At 33.9% G+C, this 22298-nt stretch overlaps 1 protein-coding gene across 3 annotated transcripts in view; it reads right to left on the reverse strand.

The window, feature by feature from the left end:
- The window catches only part of SYCP1 (synaptonemal complex protein 1), a 124823-nt gene that overhangs the window by 67675 nt on the left and 34850 nt on the right, over nt 1–22298 (reverse strand). For all 3 annotated transcript variants that reach the window (XM_019457936.2, XM_053890884.1, XM_053890882.1), the window contains 7 exons: nt 19574–19668; nt 18923–19107; nt 17411–17478; nt 10590–10651; nt 2725–2829; nt 1807–1910; nt 206–323 (listed from right to left, as the gene is read on the reverse strand). In XM_019457936.2, the coding sequence (XP_019313481.2) occupies nt 206–323; nt 1807–1910; nt 2725–2829; nt 10590–10651; nt 17411–17478; nt 18923–19107; nt 19574–19668 (737 nt within the window). The remainder of the gene's footprint in view (nt 1–205; nt 324–1806; nt 1911–2724; nt 2830–10589; nt 10652–17410; nt 17479–18922; nt 19108–19573; nt 19669–22298) is intronic.

The raw sequence follows: 22298 nt of genomic DNA on the forward strand, positions 1-22298 counted from the left end.
TTAACTTTATCAATGGGTAGTTCTATAGTCTGTTGCCCATTATCACCATCTAAATCAATATGCACATTTTTCTTCTGAAACAGAGGATCAGTTCTAAGATAATCAGATTTGTAAAGGGTAAAGAATCTTGGAAAGTCATCTATTCAAACCCCCTATTTTTACAGGTTAGAAAACTAAGTCACTGGTACTTTCTTTTACAACTCACATCAGTATCTTCTTGCTGTTTCTTGAGTTCTAGGGCCATTTCACTTGTTTCTTGTGCTAATTTTTTGTTCTCCAGTGAAAGTCTGTTGCAGCTTGCATTTAGTTCAGTAGTCTTAAGCCTGTTTTTTAAAAACATGTCAGACCTAAACATTTACCTATTAAATTATATGATGTAGAATTTAATTCAAGATAATCTTAGGGGAAAGGGAGAAAGGGCTGGGAATATAAATAAGATTGGCCATTAATTAATAATTTCTGAAGTGCAATGATAGCTATGTGCTGCTTCATTACATTATTCCCTCTACACGTTTGAAATTTTCAACACTAAGTTAAGATGCCACAGATTTCCTTGCATATTCCCTACACCTCATCTCCCCATACTTTTCCACAAATTTTGAAGGGTGTCTTACTTTCTCATATAATTTTCTCTAGTAGACAGTCTCAAAACTATTCCAAACTTCTGGTGATTTGATTATAGTAGCACATGAGGCATGAGCTATTTTTAACAAAATATTTTCATTAAAATAAGTAAAACAAGATTTAATTTTTGTGTACAACACTTAAACTGCTCTTACAAGATCTCAAATACTCTACACTGGAAGAGAGATTACTACTGCTATTAGTGCAGTCAGGATCAATTTTAAATCAAAGAAGGGGGAACTGTGCGGTTCTATGGAATGATTTCAGTAGCAAGCACCTATTATCTTCTCCTACTTAACCAATACTGGAAATTCATCTAAGAGTAGATTAAAAAATGAAAGGTTGAAAAAGCAAACATAGCTTTGAAAGGTTGAAATAGGAAACACTAAACTAATGTATAAATAACCAGTCCATTTACTAAAAGGAATTTTGGTTAATAAGTTTTACCCAGAATTCAATGACCTGTATGTATTTTGTCACTTCACCAAAACAAATCTATGAAATAATTTAACAAGCAACCAAAATAAATGGGTAGAATTGCAAATAATTATTTTTATGAGGAACTAAGTATCGCCAAGAAAAGTAATATATTGATTTTTTTTTTTTTAATTTATTTTTGGGACAGAGAGAGACAGAGCATGAACGGGGGAGGGGCAGAGAGAGAGGGAGACACAGAATCGGAAACAGGCTCCAGGCTCCGAGCCATCAGCCCAGAGCCTGACGCGGGGCTCGAACTCACGGACCGCGAGATCGTGACCTGGCTGAAGTCGGACGCTTAACCGACTGCGCCACCCAGGCGCCCCAATATATTGATATTCTAAAGAAGTTCTCAACTTTGTGATATACTCTTTTTATGTCAATTATATATATATGTGTATGTATATATGTATATGTATATATGTATATGTATTTGTATATATATATTAACAATGGTGTGTGTATATGTGTGTGTGTATATATGTATATGTGTATATGTATATACATACACATATATATATACACACACACACCATTGTTAATTTCATCAGCAGTAAAATTAATAAATTATTTTGATCTCTAATTAGGAATAAAATACAACTTTAACCCCATTCAAATAAATATTGAATATAATTTACTAATTTATTAACTACCAGAAAGCTTAAAAATGAAATGTATAAGCTATTTATAAGATAGAAAACTTACTTCTCATTTTCAAGTTCAGTTTTCAGCTCTTTAACCTGTTTGGAATAATGTTGCTCACTTGTCACAATGGCAGTTAACTGTACTTCCAAATCATGCACTTTTCTCTGGAAAATAAATGTGTATAATCACAGCAAACATTTTTACAATATTCTTATTTTAAAAGTATGGTCAGTCTGTAATCAACTCATATATTAGGCAAAAATTTGGTAAGAAAATGTCACATTTTAAAATTTAATAGACTTAATGCCAAAAACATTATAATTTTAGAATAATGAATAATGACAAATGTAATACAAGTAAATTCCATCTTGATATTCTAAAGCTCAACCAGTAAAATTATATTTACAAATTATAAAATATTTTCATCAGTTTTACTCAACCAGGTAATTAATCTCCATTAAAATGTTATATTATCAAGAAAAAATATAATAATTAATGAAGTCAGGCAGTATCTTAAAAACTAAGCTGTTCTTACTATTTTAAACTATTGTATAGTTACAACGTAATACTGTTATGTATTGAAAAAATACCTTTATAAAATAAAAAACATATTCCAAAATTATAACGTAAGCACTATAAAAATTATTGTAAACTAAGAACTTAACAAAAGTTAAATTTTAAATGTTTAAATTAAGAATACTGAAGACATCAAAAATGTGATTGTTATAAACCATAGCATCATGCATACTCCTGATATCTTAAATGCTGACCTCTCTCTCCCACATTAGAATATGAAGATTTTCTAGATGTGTATCACATAAATCATTAGTACATTAAATGTAGCAGGAACACTTCCTTTGAAAGGAATTTTGTGAAGAAATCTTTCACAAAGCTAATAGCTATACCATAATCTATTCTGTAAATCTGTACTCTACTAACAAAATGTTGCAGGACAAAATGTATCTTTTCTAAACAAACCTCTCTGGTGTGGAGAAGACCAGTCAGTTCTTGTTGTGTTCCTTTTAATTCTTCAGCAATCTTCTCAAATTGTTTCTTTTCATCTAAAAGCTTTTGGTTTTCTACCTATTTAAGAACACCATAAATCATGACAACCAAAGCACACACGTATGCAAAATGATCAAACTACCTAACTAGAGTGAAGAGACTTATGAGTTTCTCTTTGGCTAAAATTTTTTAAAAAGAGAAAACAAGTAATTAATAAGTTAATTCCAAAACTAAATACGATAACAAAGGATTGAATAAACAGAGCCCTAAAATTTTTTATTTAAAAAAAAATCAGACAGGTCATTGAATTCAAACCTTATCTTATGCATAATTCACTCTAATTTATTAGCTTTTATTAGTCACTCACTATCCTACCAATCCTGTTTGTCTTTATATTGCACTAAAACGTGCTTCCCTATAACTTCCATGCAATTGTCATTGTTCTGCCTTTCTTAGTCGCATAGAAGTCTAATTCCTTTTTTACATGATAGCTGACAAATATTTGAAGAGAATTATCAACACTCCCTAACTTTTCTTTTTCTCTTAACCATTCTAAAATCTCTAATTCTTATTATCATTCTTCCTATGAAATGGTTTTAAATTACTTCATTCCCCGAGGATTCCTTTGTCAATATACAATTTTAAATAAGGTATCAAGAATTAAATTCAATGTTGAAATATGGCCCTTTGTAGCAACGTGGATGGAACTGGAGAGTGTTATGCTAAGTGAAGTAAGCCATACAGAGAAAGACAGATACCATATGTTTTCACTCTCATGTGGATCCTGAGAAACTTAACAGAAACCCATGGGGGAGAGGAAGAAAAAAAAAAAAGAGGCTACAGTGGGAGACAGCCAAAGCATAAGAGACTCTCAAAAACTGAGAATAAACTGAGGGTTGATGAGGGGTGGGAGGGAAAGGAGGGTGGGTGATGGGTATTGAAGAGGGCATCTTTTGGGATGAGCACTGGGTGTTGTATGGAAACCAATTTGACAATAAATTTCATATATTGAAAAAAAAAAAGAATTAAATTCAATGTTCTAGACAATCAAGGATCAACAAACTACAGCCCACAGGCCAAATCCAGTCCCTACTTGTTTTTAATAAAGCTTTACTGTAATACAGCCAACATATTTATATATTGTATATTCCCATTTTGCCTTGTAACAATGAAGCTGTATAGATGCAAGAGAGACCAACCACATGGCCCACAAAGCCTAAAAATTTGCTACTGGCCCTTTAAAGAAAAATTCTGTCAATCTTTGCTTTAGATGGGTCCTATACAATAGAACTTTCTGCAATAACAGGAACATGCGGTAGCTACTGATCACTTCAAATGTGGCTACTGGAGCTGAGAAACTGACTTTTTTTTTTAATTTGGTCTATTTTAATTAATTTAAATTTAAGTGCCACATTTGGCCTCTAGTTACCATACTGGATGGCATAGCTCTAGAAAGTGAGCAAAACTAAGTATAAAACAACCATTAACTCTTTACTTACAGGTGCTTAATTACTATCAACTCCTCCTGTTATCCAACATAGATTTAAGTCAATTTTCATGTTGTTTACTTAAGCATGAGATCACAACGGTTTATTAAAGGCTTGACAATAAAGGCCCTATATTAATAATAAAAACTACTAAATTGTGTTTGTAGAGTCTCAATTTTATAGGCAATGTGGAGCTATTTAAAATTTTGATACAGCTATAACATGATCGCATCTGTGATTTAGAAAGCTAACTCCTATGCACTATTGCATAGGAAGACCCAATTATATACAGACTACATATATACATATACACAAGTGTTTACAAATAAAAGACTAATCCAGTTTGAAAGATATACCTTGCAAACCATAAACATTCTTCAAGACAAAAAGATACTGTCAGAGATAAAGAGAGATATTAATAATGATCAAAGATCAATTTGTCAGGAAGACAGAATAGTTCTATATGAATGTGAGACTTATAACAGAAATTTAAAGTACGTGAAGCAAACATTGACATAATTATAGAGAAATAGACAATTAATAAATCAAAATAGGAGATGTTAACACCCCTCAGTAATAGAACAGGACAAAAAAAAAAAAATCGACAACACGGAAGATTTTCACAACACCATCAATCAAATGAATCTAACATTTAAAGAACACATATAGAACCTAACAACAGCAGAATACACATTCTTTTCAAGTACACATGGAACATTTACTAAGATAGATTATAACCTTTATAAATTTAAATAATAAAGTATATTCTTGAACCATAATGGAATTAAACTAGAAATAAGTAAAAGAGGAAAATCTCCAAATACATGGAAATTAAATAACAGACTTCTAAATAACCCCAGGGTCAAAGAGGAAATCGAGAAATTAGAAAATATTTTAACCTAAATAAAAATGAAAATATAAGATATCAAAATTTGTGGGATGCAGTTAAGGAAGTGATTAAATTTATAGCATTAAATGTTTAAATGGAAAAGAAAAGTCTCAAAACAATCTAGGTTTTCATCTTAAGAACCTAGAAAAAGAACAAAATAAACCCAAGCAAGTAGAAGAAAGGAAATAGTAAAGATAAGAGCCAAAACTGATGAAACTGAAAATGGAAAAACAGTAGAGAAAAATCAACAAAACACAAAGCTGGTTATTTTGAAAAGGTCAGTAAAATCAATAAACTTCTATCAAGACTGACAAGACAGAAGACACCAATCACCAATATTAGTAATCAAAGAGTATAGACTATAGACTCCATAGATATTAAAAAAATAACAGAATGCTACGAACAACTCTATGCACAGAAAGTTGACAACTTCAATGAAATGGACTAATTCCTTAAAAACCACAAACTACCAAATCACCTAAGATAAAACAGGTCACCTTAACAGTTCTGTAATAATGAAAAACATTAGATTCATACTTTAAAATCTTGCCAAAAAAGAATCTCTAAGTCCAGATGATTTCACCAGAGAATTCTACCAAATGTTTAAGGAAGAAATAACACTAGTTGTATACAATCTCTTCCAGAAAACAGAAAGAAATGCTTCCCAACTCATTTTATGAGGCCAGTATTAGCCTGATTCCAAAACCAGATAAAGACCATTGAAGAAAACTATAGACTTCCCAAGAACACAAAACCAAAAATCCTCAACAAAATATTCATAAATTCAACAATTTAGAAAAAGAATAATATACCACACCAACTGGGATTTATCCCAGAAATGCAAGCCTGGTTCAATATTTGAAAATCAATGTATGACATTGATTAGAATATTAATATTCTAAATAAGAAAAACAACATGATCATATCAGTAAACACAGAAAAAGCACTTGACAAAATTCAACACAGATTCATAAGAAAAAAAGCTTAAACTAGGAACAGAAGGGCACTTCCACCAAAAAAAAAAAAAAAAAAAACAAACTAGAATTAAACATCATATTTAATGGTAAAACACTGAATATTTTCCTTTAAGATCACATCAAAGATGTACATGGTCACCACTCCTTTTCAACATCATACTGGGAAGTCTGAGCCAGTGCAGTTAGACAAGAAAAAAAGAACTACAACTGTCCTTATTTGCAGACAAAATAACTGTCTACATAGAAAATTATAAGGAATGTGCAAAAAACTCCAAGAACTAGTAAGTCATTTTGAAAAGGGGTACCTGGGTGGCTCAGTGGATTAAAACATCTGACTCTGGGTTTCCGCTCAGGTCATGACCTCACCAGCCATGAGATCGAGCCCCACATCGGGCTCAGCACTGACAGCATCTCTCCCTATCTGCTCCCTCCCTCTCTCTCAAAATAAACAAACATTAAAAAAATAAAAAATAAATGATTTTGGCAAGACTGTAGGATACGAGGCCAATGCATAAAGCAATTGTATCCCCACCTGCTAGTAATGTACAACTGGAAAAATACAGGTTTTTTGGGAAAAGTACTTTTATTTATTTATTTATTTTTTTTATAGTTAAGGTTTTGACACCTTTTATTTATTTATTTATTTATTTATTTTTTAATATATGAAATTTACTGTCAAATTGGTTTCCATACAACACCCAGTGCTCATCCCAAAAGGTGCCCTCCTCAATACCCATCACCCACCCTGCCCTCCCTCCCACCCCCCATCAACCCTCAGTTTGTTCTCAGTTTTTAAGTCTCTTATGCTTTGGCTCTCTCCCACTCTAACCTTTTTTTTTTTTTTTTTTTTTTTTTCCTTCCCCTCCCCCATGGGTTTCTGTTACGTTTCTCAGGATCCACATAAGAGTGAAACCATATGGTATCTGTCTTTCTCTGTATGGCTTATTTCACTTAGCATCACACTCTCCAGTTCCATCCATGTTGCTACAAAAGGCCATATTTCATTTTTTCTCATTGCCACGTAGTATTCCATTGTGTATATAAACCACAATTTCTTTCTCCATTCATCAGTTGATGGACATTTAGGCTCTTTCCATAATTTGGCTATTGTTGAGAGTGCTGCTATAAACATTGGGGTACAAGTGCCCCTATGCATCAGTACTCCTGTATCCCCTGGATAAATTCCTAGCAGTGCTATTGCTGGGTCATAGGGTAGGTCTATTTTTAATTTTCTGAGGAACCTCCACACTGCTTTCCAGAGCGGCTGCACCAATTTGCATTCCCACCAACAGTGCAAGAGGGTTCCTGTTTCTCCACATCCTCTCCAGCATCTATAGTCTCCTGATTTCTTCATTTTGGCCACTCTGACTGGCGTGAGGTGGTATCTGAGTGTGGTTTTGATTTGTATTTCCCTGATAAGAGGCGACGTTGAACATCTTTTCATGTGCCTGTTGGCCATCTGGATGTCTTCTTTAGAGAAGTGTCTATTCATGTTTTCTGCCCATTTCTTCACTGGGTTATTTGTTTTTCGGGTGTGGAGTTTGGTGAGCTCTTTATAGATTTTGGATACTAGCCCTTTGTCCGATGTGTCATTTGCAAATATCTTTTCCCATTCCGTTGGTTGCCTTTTAGTTTTGTTGGTTGTTTCCTTTGCTGTGCAGAAGCTTTTTATCTTCATAAGGTCCCAGTAATTCACTTTTGCTTTTAATTCCCTTGCCTTTGGGGATGTGCCGAGTAAGAGACTGCTACGGCTGAGGTCAGAGAGGTCAAAAAGTACTTTTAAATACTACTTAAAACACTTTCCAGAAAGGAAATATTTAGGTATAAATACAACATGTACAGATCTGTATGTTGAAAACTAAAAAATGCTAAAGAATGAAGGAAGATCTATACAAATGGACAGATACCATGTTCATATATTAGAAGACCCAACATAAGTAATAACAGCAATTCAACCTAACTTGATTTCACACAATTACAATCATAATCACAATTACAATTACAATCACAATTACAATCATAATTCTGGTAGGATTTCCTTAGATAATAGACAAGCTGAAAATCTAGATGATAAAGGAACTAGGATAGCTAAAACAATTTTGAAAAAGAATATTAAAGCCAGAGGAACCACACTACCCAAATCTAAGACTATTAAGCTACAGTAATCAAAACACTACTATGTCAGTGAATTGATAACAAATAGATCAAGAAAACAGAAATAGTCCAGAAACAGATCCACACAAATATGGCCAATTGATTTTTTATAAAAGTGCAAAAGCAATTCAAGGGGGAAAAAGAATCTTTTCAACAAATGCTAATATCATCCTGGATCAACCTAAGTATTTAAATCTTAAATATCTCTCAAAACCATCCACTTTTTCTCACCACTACTTCCCAGCCTAAGCTACAATCATCTCTCCTCTAGCTACTGTGATTGTCTGTCTAATTAACTGTTCTATCTTAATCTGTTCTCAATTCTGCAAGCCAAATGAGCTTTTCAAAATGCAAACCAAGTCACTCCCTACTGAAATTCCTTAGAGTTTACCATACCTCTTGGGATAATACAAAATTATCCTGATAAGATTTAAAAGGCCATGAACTGCCAAGCTCCTACTACCTAACTTTCTGGCCTCATTTTGTACCATTCTCTTCTTTTCACTCGAGGTTGTACTCACCATACTCCTTCCTATTAAAGAAACTTTGCACATAATATTTCCTCTACCTGATAAGCTCTTCCCTTCCTTCTCTGAATTTCAGTTCAATATTTATTTTTTTAAAAAAAGACTTTCCTGACCCAACTAGTTCAAATTCCTTAATTATAGGCCTCATAGCACTGAAAATTAATCCTTTATTGCCTTTGTCACCATTGTAATATTACCTTTGAATGACTGCTTATATTTAAATGTGATTATTTCATGACTGTAGATCCATGAAAGCTGCATATGCATCCATTTGCTCCCAGCTGTACCTCCAGAGTATAGCATAATAGAAACTCAACAAATGTTTGTTAAAAGGGCAAATGTATTATTTTATTTATCCCTTACAACTACCCCATTAGCTATGTGCATTTCAGAGATGGAGATCTGAGGCATCAAGAGTTTAGTTAAATTGCTCTTAGTCATACAGTTAAGAAGCAAAGAGCTAGATTACCAACCAAAACATAATTTTAAGGACCAAGATATTAATTGTGTTCTATTGCTGTCCAAATATAACAAAACCTTAAACCAGTTCTTGTCTGCATAGGAGTGAATCTTTACACTAAAAATAATGCTTTAGTATTCATTCATTCAACAAATATTCATAAAGTGTCAGTCATTGTACTAAGTACTAGGTTTATAAGGAAAACAGGGCATGGATTCTTAGCCCTTAGCCCTTATGGGAGCATACATTCATTCCACTATTTATTAACTGAAGACCTACTGTATACCACCTACTGTGCTAAGTAAGGGGGAATCAAAAGGGTGAATAAAGCTTTAAATAATTTTACCAAAAATAATTCTATTTGTGATAAATGCTACACAGGAAATGTACAGGGTGGCTATGGGAACAAGCCATACAGAGACCTAAACTAGATAAGAGTATTAAAGAGAGGTTTCCTAAACAACTGATATTCAAGCTGAAACTTAAAGTATGAGTCTGCATTATCAAATCTGAAAGCAATGTAAACATTACTATTCACAAGAGTTTGAGTTAAAGCAATTCAGTGGAGAAAAGATAAGCATTTGGAAATAATGCTTCCCAAGAGATGGAAGAATCAGGAGTTGCAAAGTCAGGTAGAGACACAATAGGTTAAACCCACCATCAAATATCTATAATCATAAACAATACTATATAGCAAGGGTTGGCAAACTGTAGCCTGCTAGATAAAATCAGCCCACAATCTCTTTATGTAGGCCCTTGACCTAAGAATAATTTTTACATTTTATTTAAAAATAAAAGAGAGGAGGAGGAGAAGGGGGTGTGGAAATAGGAGGAGAGGAGAATTAACATTCTGTATATAGCTCATAAAGCCTAAAATATTTACTATCCAGTTCTTTAAATAAAAGTTTGCCACCCATGCTCCACACATTATAATCAATTAAAACATAATGAAGCCTACCCTAACAAATCCATTAAACGTGATTTTATCTGAACACTTAACATAGCTACTGAATATATAACATACATATCTTCCTTAAAAGTGTAGCTTTGTGGTTCAAAGGGATCAAAGGCATACCAAATTTACAACCAGCTATATCATATGCATTGCTCTTACTTAAAGGTACTGTCAACACATGTTCAAATAACATAAACACTTTTGCCAAGACAGATGTATAAAACTTGGTACAGATAAGAATGTGGTTTTACTAAAACACAAGTGTATTTTTTTATATTTAGCTGAAAACACTAATATAAAATATCTATAGTGTATGAGACTAGGTCAACAGATTCATATTATTTTGAAAAATAACTGCTCTGTATTAATAAGAGAAACTATATACTTACCAAGATTTTCTTCAATTCTTCAAGTTCTACTTCTTTGTTATTTTTAAGCTTAGTCATCTCTTCTAAAATAAGCAAAAGAATACAAGGTGTGAAAAGCCAGATTAGAAGAACAGGAAAGGAAAGATGAGAAATAAGAATACCACAGTTTGAAAGGGAAGAAAACCGAGATGGTTTAGTGCAACTAAAGAAAGCACCATAAAAGGACAGGTTTCATTCTTTCTCATTGCCAAGTAGTATTCCATTGTATATATAAACCACAACTTCTTTATCCATTCATCAGTTGATGGACATTTAGGTTCTTTCCATAGTTTGGCTATTATGGCCTTTTGTAGCAACGTGGATGGAACTGGAGAGTGTTATGCTAAGTGAAATATGTTATACAGAGAAAGATCCCATATGTTTTCACTCTTATGTGGATCCTGAGAAACTTAACAGAAGACCATGGGGGAGGGGAAGGGGAAAAAAAAGTTATAGAGGGAGGGAGGCAAACCATAAGAGACTCTTAAAAACTGAGAATAAACTAAACTGATCCTTATTAAAAAAACAAAAAAAAAACAAAAAAAAACGATATTGTTACCCATAAACTGATCCCTTATTAAAAAAAAAACAAAAAACTGAGAATAAACTGAGTGAGGGTTGATGAGGGGTAGGAAGGAGCGGAAAGTGGGTGATGGGCGTTGAGGAGGGAACCTGTTGGGATGAGCACTGGGTGTTGCATGGAAACCAATTTGATAATAAATTTCATATTAAAAAATAAATAAGTAAATGCCTTAGTTAAAAAAAAACAAAATAAAAAAGAAAGCCCCATAAAGCATAGAAGAAGTCCAAATGGAACTACGCAAAAATAATGGATACGTATTAATAGCAATGTTTGTATCAAGTTAATTCCACAACCAAATGAGCCCGGAGTTCATTAGTCAAAATAAGCAATACACACACACACACACACACACACACACACACACACACACACACACACACACACACACACATTCCGTTACTCAGCATGTACCTTTACCTTTAATTCATCACTGTCTAAATACCTGGCCTCTTAATCTTCACTCTCAACTAAAAAGGACAAGTGATCTACTTTTCTCAAGCTAATTCTGACCATTGTACTCTGGACCTCAACATTCCTACCTCCTCTGAGACTTTAGTTGCTTATATAACCAATATATATACTGACTCTCTGTAAAGGAATCTTTTATTTCCCCCATCCCATCGAAACATCTATTTGAATACAAAACAATATCTGACGTTTCTGCCTTTTCTTACTACTGTCCAATTTCTTTGGTTTGCAAACAAATTCCTGTTTGTTATCTACACATTTCTTAGTCCTATGCAAAACTAATGCCTATCTCATGACATTACATTAATTACATCTCTTACATTATTTTACATTATTTATAAGTATTTATAAATATAAATACTTTAATATTTATAAATAATTCATAATTTATATTTATAAAATATTTATAATTACATTATTTATAATTACATTATTAAAACTATGATCCTCAATAACCATTCTGTGGTACAATTCTCAGTCCTCTTTATTGTGGAGCTTTCTGGAATTTAATGCTATCAACTACTCTCTCTTTTTCTCTTTTTGATTTTCAAGACCTTGTGTTATTTGCATTTCCTGTTTTCTCTGCTGACACCCTTCTTTTTTTTTCCTAACCTAAATAATAACACTCTACACAACGCTTTTATTTCTATCTTCTATTAATTCAGTATTAGACTAATAAATTTATAAAACTTTTCCAGGCCAAACCACCTTTATCCTCCTTTCTTAAATTCTTTAACCGCCTACAAAGTTCCCAAGTGATGCCTAGCTGTCAGCTACAATTTTATTGTATTTGAAACATTGTCTTTCTTCACTGTTAATTAAGGGTTTTTAATAAATGGAGATATAAGAGATTTACTGGAAATTTCCAAGACTCTGTACATTAAAAATAAACAGGGGTACCTGGGTGGCTCAGTTGGGTAAGTGTCCGACCTCTGCTTGGGTCATGATCACACGGTTCGTGAGTCTGAGCCCTGCGTCAAGCTCTGAGTGGACAGCTCAGAGCCTGGAACCTGCTTTGGATTCTGTGTCTCCTTCTCTCTCTGCTCCTCCCCCGCCTGCACACACACTCTCTCTCTCAAAACTAAATATTTTTAAAAAATAATAAAAAATAAAAGTAAAAAATAAAAAAATTGTAATAATTGCCCACAATTTTTAAGGAAAAATCAAACAAATAGGAAATGCCAGCATGGAGTCTAAAAGAAACACCTGTCACAAGCAAAGCTTATTTAACCACAATTTTCATTTTAGGTAAAAAGAGTTTTTCAAACTCAAGGATTAATTAAAAATAGTTGACTAAGCATATCTTCACATTCTCTCATCCCCACTCTCGTAAAATTTTTTAAAGATACATATATATATATATATATATGTATTTTATATATATATAAAATATAAATCATATATAAAAATATATGATGAGGGAGTGCAGGACAAGCTGAGGGCAAAACACAGGCTAATGGCACCACCCACCCCCAGGTGGGATATGTGTGATATTCCTCAGACAGTCCTGGCTACCCAAGAATAAAGGAAAGGGATTTAAGTGTTTGCCATGATGATGTGGAAAACGAAGACAAATGAAAAATTAAATTGCCTTACTGTCTACAGCCCACTGACAAGTCCTTGGAACAGGCAGAGTGACCTCTGCTAGGGGCAAAAGGAAATCTTGGCTTATCCTGACCCCCCAGGAATCTGTAAGTCTACTTCAACATATAAAAATTCCTTTGGAAACTTCCTTTATCTCAACTCCCCTAAGATATATGCTGGCAATTATACTCCAAGCTTATGGCCCCCTGATACACATATGAAGGGTCTCATGACAGGTTTTACTGAACGGTAATAAATGGTGTTTTCCTAACACAGCTAGCCCCTCAAAGTCCTGGAAACCTTGCTTCCAAAATACCTTAGAGAGTTACTCTATCCCTAATCCCCTCCCAACCTGAGGGTATATAATCAGTTACCTGTCACAACCCCAGCACAGCTCTTCCTGCCCACGGGTCCTGTCCCTGTGCTTTAATAAAATGACTTTTTACACCAAAGATGTCTTCAAGAATTCTTCCTTGGCCGTCTGCTCTGGACCCCACCATCACCCCAAAACCCCTTCATATATATATATTTACAACAATAACAAAACCAGACAGACTACCATAAACAAACCAAAATACTGAAGAATCCTAGAAGGAGGAGGGGTCACCTACATTAATTCATTGAAGACTATGTGCAACAACTAGACCAGGTGACTATACCTCCCACCACAGAGTCCACCTCAGGTTAAATCAAAGATCCTAGGAATTGGAGCCCAAGGGGTAAGGCAGTGCCCCCAAACAGCTCATGATCTCTACAAACAATCCCCTAAATCCAAAAGATTAGCTACCGAGCCCACCCTTCCCTACAGTACCTCCCGTCTCCCCCCAACATAATCAGAAAAATCACATTATAACATATGTGGGAGAAAAAAGATTCTCAAATATTTAGATGAGTAAATAATCAAAAATCACCAATTAGTGAAGAAAAGCAAAACCATAAATGTTAGGCACCAAATTCAGAGAAGAACTAAAATAAAATTCAAGAAGGAATTAATAGAGCAAACAGAAGCAGAAATGTTGCTAAGTATAGTATGTTCCAACAGGATACAATATCCATGAAATTAATCACCTAGAGCTCTCAGAAACTTAAAATTTGGTAACTAAGACTTTAAAAACAGCAAAGTAGGGGTGCCTGGTGATTCAGTCATTTGAGTATCCAACTCTTTATTTCAACTCTAGTCATGATCCCAGGGTCGTGGGATCTAGCCCCATGTCGGGCTCTGCACTAAGCATGGAGCCTGGTTAAAGATTCTCTCTCTGGGGCACCGGAATGGCTCAGTTGGTTGGGCATCCGACTTTGGCTCAGGTCATGATCTCACGGTTCATGGATTCAAGTCCCGCATGGGGCTCTGTGCTGATAGCTTGGAGCCTGGTTTGGATTCTGTGTCTCCTTCTCTCTCTCTGCCACTCACCTGCTTGTGCGTGCACTCTCTCTCTCTGTCTCTGTCTCTCTCTCAACAAATGAATAAACATATTTTTTAAAAATTAAAAAAAAAAAAAAGATTCTCTCTCTTTCCCTCTGCCTCTCCCCACCCAGCTCATGCATGTGCTCTCTACCAAAAACAAAAAAAGGCAAATTAAACATATCTAAAGACTGAATTATTAGGGAGAAGCCAAAAAACTTTTTTCCCAAAATTCCCCTCAAAATAAACTAAAAAGTAAAGAGTTTAAGAGAGAAATTTTAAAATATAAAGGATTGGGGCGCCTGGGTGGCTCAGTTGGTAAAGCGTCTGACTTCGGCTCAGGCCATGATCTCATGGCTTGTTAAGTTCAAGCCCCGTTTGGGGCTCTGTGCTGACAGCTCAGAGCCTGGAACCTGCTTCTGATTCTATGTCTCTCTCTCTCTGCCCCTTCCCCACTCATGCTCGCTCTCTCTCTCTCTCTCTCTCTCTCAAGAATAAAAAACATTAAAAAAATTTTTTTAAATAAAAATATAAAAGATTCAGAATTTCTAAAATCCACCTATCAAAATTTACAGAGAGAGAACAATGACACTAGAAAAGAAGAATTAAGAGAACTTTTCAGAGCTGAAGACAGTGTCCTCAGATTCAAGAGCTCACCAAATGCTAGCAAAAGTGTGATATGATTCCACTTTTAAAAGATAGTCTCTCATGCCTGTACCACTCAAACAGCTTCTAATATGATTTCTCCTCTTTGTCCTTTTCCTATCATCATTCCCCACCCACCACCAAATTTATCTGCCATACAAAAGTGGCAGTGATCCTCTAAAAATGTAAACCACAGGCACCTGGGTGGCTTAGTCGGTTAAATGTCTGACTTTGGCTCAGGTCATGATCTCATGGTTCATGAGTTTGAGCCCTGGTAGGACTCTGCACTGACAGCATGGAGCCTGCTTGGGATTCTCTCTCTCTCTCTCTCTCTCTCTCTCTCTCTCTCTCTCTGGACCCTTCCCCACCTGTGTGCACCCTCTAATAAATATTTTTTAAAAAGACAAAGATTCGCAAGATAGAGTTAAATTAGTTAGATCTTACAAGCTAGATAGATATTAAAAGTTAGAAACAACAGCACTGGATAACCAATTAGAAGTGAAAAGTAAGGGAGAAAGAACAGTACAGAATATCATTCAAGATTTTGATTTTGAGAACTATACTATTAACCAAAGAAGGAAATAAGCTAATGCTCAGTACTTATGTCATTGTTAATGCTGCTCTCCTACACATAATGCTTTATACATTCCATCATTCTCTACAACTACCCAAAGCCTCTTTATACCTTAAAGTCTACTTTTAAAATCTACCTCTTCTAGAGAATCATTTCCAATTCTGCAGTCCACATTGATACCTTTGGCTTCCTCTTGTCATCAGCATTAACACATCTCCATCAGCAACAAGTCTGTGAGCATTCACCCCAAATACATACTTATATATCGTGTAAAATTTTAAAATATAAATATGTGTACTACACTATTCATTATGAAATATATGCAAAGCATAAGATAAATAGAAATAGAAACTCTAAATATTCCCTTCTCTTAATAGAATTCTTGCTCATCCCCTCATTGCTCTAATGATTTTATGTGTTCAACCTTTCTCTCATTAAATTAGAGATTTCTCTATTATGAGAAAAATCACCTTATGCATTTGATTTGTTAATCTGACAATAACAGCCACTTAACTTCAATATCAGACTGAATTGTTACAAATAAATATCCACTAAAGATATTTTAAGGACTAAAATTATTCCTTAGTCTACCACATTCAATTGAATAATTCTAAGAAAGCAGGTATGTGCAGTGATTTAAAATACTACATTATGCTTTGAAGGAAGATTTAAAAATTAGATGAAAATTGCATTTACAGTCATTGTAATATAAAATAATACCAAAGGAATTATTTACCACTGAAAAGTACAATTTTGGATGCTCAAAGATTGGTCTAGTCTATAGTGGGAGATTAAGCATTGTCAAAGGAAAGGCATAAATAAGTTTTGAAAGTTCAACCAAACATCCTAACAAGGCAAAATTTCTTACAATTATTTTAATTACACAATTTCTCAAACCTAATAATAAAGTTTACAGAATGTTGTGGAGACAGTCTAGAAAACACCTGCAAATTCCTGAGTTAATTTATAAAAATAATTCTTTTCACCAAAATTGGAAAAATGTTTTTATAGCTTTATAATTCTCCACATCTGTACATATGAAGATTTGTAAATATGAAATACAGGAGTTAAATTATGATTAGCTAATTAAAGGGTTATAAATTCACAAAATAACTACAGAACTTCTTTCTCTTTTGGCCATGAAATCTATTGAGTATTAACAATACTACATGACAAAACAGGATAGCATTCTCCTATAGATAGTTCATAATCCAACATGACTAATCAATAAAATGTCAAAATTCAATTAAAATATAACAGACCTTTTCCATTAAGAATTATTAAGGCCTCTAAATCCTAAAATAAGAAAAATAAACTAGAAACATCTCTTAAGCTCCTTCCACTTCTAGACATCTATGAATTGGATAATGGCACAGAATAGTCTTTCTTAAGGTTTAAATTTTCTGTCTTTGAAAATCAAATTAAAAGTTACAAAATAATTATTACTGATAAATGACAAAGGAGAAACTATATTATAATCTGAAATAGCATTTATATCTGTATAATAGACTAATATTATCACGTACACGTTATTCTCTAAATCTTACCGAGTTCACGTGATTTCTGCTGAAGCTTCATGGTAAGTATTTTCAATTGATCTTCACTTTTTTCCAATCTTGTAAAATATTAATTTATATGTAAAACATTCTTTTAATCACAATTCATCTAGTAACTAAAACTGGTGCAATTTAACAATATATCTTTCACAGATTCACCCAATTAAACAATTTTTGAGTACCTACCATGCCATATAGTATAACATTTCAAAATAAGGTATCACTATTATTAATCAATAGTTGTATATTAATTATATCTGCATAAAACCTTAAAGCTTATGGTCACAATTTATCTCTTAGCTATTGATGATAATCAAATTAATGCATCCTAGAACTTTAAAAGAGACTGAATATGTAACTACTGTTACATTGAATTCTGCCTTAGAAACAATATAAATGTGAGAATTGGGCAATCCGCTTAACTCTTCTAGCTTTCTGCTTCCTCATCTATAAAACTGAGGTAATTGGGGGCCCCTGGGTGGCTCACTCAGTTAAGCATCCGACTTCAGCTCAGGTCATATCTCGCTGCTGGTGGGTTTGAGCCCTGCATCGGGTTCTGTGCTGACAGCTTGGAGCCTGGAGCCTGCTTCAGATTCGGTGTCTACCTCTTGCTCTCCCCTCCCCAGTTCTCTCTCTCTTTCCCTCTCTCTCTCTCTCTCTCAAAAATAAATACTTAAAAAAAAAATTTTAACTGAAATAATTGGAACAGATGATATTTAAGCTAACTTACAATTTCAAAATTTGAAAATAACCTATAATATCAACAAAGAATATATAAGATGAGCTGAAGTAGAAAAACTAGCTTTTCTTCCACCACCATACATAAGCAGTAGAGAAGAAATACTACTAGGTTCGGGTCATGAATTCACAGAAAAGCGTGTTCCTGTCTTTCATCCTACTAGACTTACTAAACCCTAATGCTAATGGGACAAAAATAATAACTTAGGCCTCATAACACAGCTTTAAAAATACACATATAGTGAAAACAGAGTAAGTTTTTAATTCAAGCTTTAGACAAACTGTTATTTAGATGAAATTCAAATGAATATCTTATATATAATATTCACTAATTCATTAATTTAATAAAAAAATGTTTTGAGTACCTACCCTATACCAGGCTAGTACTAATTTTATACATCAGAGAGGTTACAGACCCAAGTAAAACAAACTCACAACCTGGGAAGTTATTTCTATGAAGCTAATAATGATCCACAGTTTAATTAAATACGTCCTATCACTGCATCAGCATTTATGAGCTTGTTTATATAGCTGGACTCTGTGGCCAAGTATGCATGGGAACTATCCTAAAGAATACCTGCTATCTTTTCCCAGGACACCTGCCTACCTAATACAAACTTTTAAAATGTATTCCCATTTTATAAATTAAAAAAGAGACTTGGTTACAGATACTATAGGAATTAGAAGTCACTTGACAATGAATAGAAAATACAGTGAATATTGGAAATAAATTGTTTTTATCTAGCTAAATAAAAATAGCTTTACCTTTGCTGTTCTGTTGTCAATAATTCTTTCAAGCTGCAGACAGAAGTTTTAAGTTCAGTAACCACAAATGAATGAGCAGCTTTAGCTTTGTTAAATTCTTCCATCTGAGTTTCTTTTTCTCCAGTGAGCTGATATATTTTTTTTGTTGCTACCTGTAAATCTTCCTCTAAAGCCTTCTGAGTAATCTAAATGAAATAAAATACAAAACAAAAGCTATAATCCAAGGGCCTTAAGAAAAAAAACTGAACTCATCTGCCTTTGCCGCCTCTCCTCCCTCCTTATTATTCTATCACCCTCCTCCATTACCCCACCCTGGCCAATTTCAATGCCCATTCAGTATTCCTACTTCAATTTACCATTCTCCCAAAGCCAACCTATAGTCCCAACCTCCCAATGGAGTCTTCTTAGCCCACAGTGTTCTTTCCATTTTTAGAACTACTGTAACAATTTTAGCCTGAATCACTCTGTTGGTATTTAGCAGAGTCTTCTATTTTATACTTTTGATGCGTTTTTACCCAATGTTTCTAATTATAAGCATTTTGTAGACTGGGATGAAGTTCCGGGTCCTTGTACACAGTATTAGCATTTTATAAGTATTTATTGATTCATAGTGTGAGGCTTATCACACACAAATCAGTTTTTAAATCATACCACGCTTCTTTGCAAAGACATTTTAGTATCTTCTAGTTCTGATGTCAAATGATCCTGCTTCTCATTTGATTCTTTTAAGTTTTCATTCTGTAATTCTAAAAAAGAGAGTTGTGGATTGGTAGTACTTAATAAAAAAATACATACCAAGAAAACAAATTATTTGTTCAACTACTTTTCTTTCCTCCATGAGATACTCCAAAATGAAGGAAAATTATGCAAATATAGATGCACTGATATTGGCATCATCTACTTTTACTGACTTTTCAAGACTATTAACTCCCAAGCACTCACCAGTAAACATGAGGATGTTTGATGCTACATTTTAATAACAGCTAAACAAAGGAAACAATCTAAATATTCAATAGGAGATAAATTAAATTATGATGGTACATACACACAATGGCATACCATGTAACCACTATAAAAGATAATGGACTTTATTCCAAATTGGAATACATATTCACAGAATATGTATTAAATAAAAAGGGCAGAATAAAAAGGGCAAGTTTAAACGGTATTTATAGAAATAATGCATATGAAAGGAAACAATACAAAAATATTGCAAGTAATTTACCTCTTAATGGTGAAATTATTCAATACTTTATTTTTATCATTGCACATCTTGATTTTTAGTTTTCTAAAATATTACATTTATATATTGAAATATTATGAAAAAAGGCTTTTGACTCTATAGCTAATATTTATTAAATACTAAATGTTACGTACTAGTCTATGTGCTTTATATGTGTGCATTCTACTTTTAAACCTCATGGAAAAAATAGGGTGAAAAAAAAGTTCATGCTCTTCCCTGGATTCAAATTATTCTATGTCCTCTTACTAGCTACCTAAACTTAGGCATGATAATAACTAGTCTGTCACTACTTTTCTCAACTGGAGAAAGAGAATAATCATAGTTATTCATATCCTGAAGGATTAAACAAAATAATGCAACTTAAAATGATTAACCACAGTGTCTAGCATATATAGTCAATTAGTGTTAACGATTAGTATGATAATGATGGTGTAAACTAGAAACTGGGCCTTAAAAATTCATGGTATTTACAATGCAAGCAGACAAATAATCAATGATAACTGCTGATGGGCACTCACTCAGAAATTCTGGAAATATACAGACAGGGAACTTAAGCCAAAAAGGATCAATAAAAGTTAGAGGCAAGGGGAGACAGACATAAAGAGGGAAAGTTCAAGGAAGGCTTCCAGAAAGTGACAGATCAGTTCAAACATTTGAAAGCCAGTAAGAATTAATAAGAGTAGTGGGAGCTAGGAGAGAAAGAAATATCACAGACAGGTCAAAGAGCATGTACAAAGACAAAAATGAAAGAGACGAGATGACACATCTAAATGTCTAAATGAAATGCATTTCAGTAGCATGAAACATAAAGTAAGAGGGAAGAATCATAGCAATTATGGTTAGAAAAATAACAAGGACAAGATAACAGGATTTATATGACTTGTTCAGAGGGTAGTTCAGAAGTCATAAACACTATGAAAAATGATGAAAGATGCTAGACCACAGAATGTTTCAAGTTCATATTTTTTTAAAGTTCCACTCTGAAAATCTGTGTAGAAATGAAAAGGTTAGTGGTCCACCTCTGAAAACAAAATGGGAAAAATAGATCTGGAGAGAGGAAAATGATTACCAAAGACTATGGTGTCTGCTATGGTACTATTTATTATAGTCTGGTAATAAATGTCTCCTCTGAGAAATCATAATCACAAACTAGTACTTCAGCATGTATGAGAACTGAATGTATGCTGCTTGAATGTTCTAAAAAGCTCCAAGCCGAAACTTAATTTGAAATGTCCTTAAGTTCACCCAGGAATCCAGAACTGCTAATGCAAATTTTCTCTGTAGAAATTTACTTCCAATCCAAGTCTTAAAGAAGTTACACAGATGAAGTTACATGACCTCAAAATCACAAGAGAAAACAAAGCACCATGAGCAGAGTCAGCATAATAAATGAAAGGCGTACTTGGATCTGCAAAAATTTCAGATGTTAGAATTACTGGCTTTGGATTAAAAAAAAAAAAGTATTGTAACATTCTTTAAAAACTAAAAAAGGAAGATATCTATAAACTAAGTAATACTTCTAGAAAAGACTTTTTTTAATTTTTTTTTAACGTTTATTTATTTTTGAGACAGAGACAGAGCATGAACGGGGGAGGGTCAGAGAGAGAGAGGGAGACACAGAATCTGAAACAGGCTCCAGGCTCTGAGCTGTCAGCACAGAGCCCGACGCGGGGCTTGAACTCACGAACCGCAAGATCATGACCTGAGCCAAAATCGGACGCTTAACCAGCTGAGCCACCCAGGCGCCCCTAGAAATGACATTTACAAAACTGAAACTGAAAATTCCATTGGGGTAATGAGTAAGGTATGTCATTCAAACATTCCTCTAAAAAGGCATAAAAACCCAGGATCAAATATTAAGAATATTAAAATCATTAAGCTCCTGACAAAATCGTAAGAAATTACCAGGACCAAGTGAAGGAGAAAACAGAAACTTGGAGAAGATAAGCACAGAAACCCTCTTTTGCCCTGAAAGCATTTGCAGATCCTGGCAAAGTTAGACTTTTGATTTGAAATGAGGTGATGAAAAAATGAGGTCAGGAAAAGAAACATGAAAACCCAAAAAGACTGTATAAGACAAAGAATCCAAGAACTGAAGCGCCTGGGTGGCTCAGTCAATTGAGCGTCCCACTT

Source organism: Panthera pardus, unplaced genomic scaffold, assembly GCF_024362965.1.
Source record: "Panthera pardus isolate Hobbes unplaced genomic scaffold, ASM2436296v1 HiC_scaffold_11, whole genome shotgun sequence".
NCBI classification, from domain to species: domain Eukaryota; kingdom Metazoa; phylum Chordata; class Mammalia; order Carnivora; family Felidae; genus Panthera; species Panthera pardus.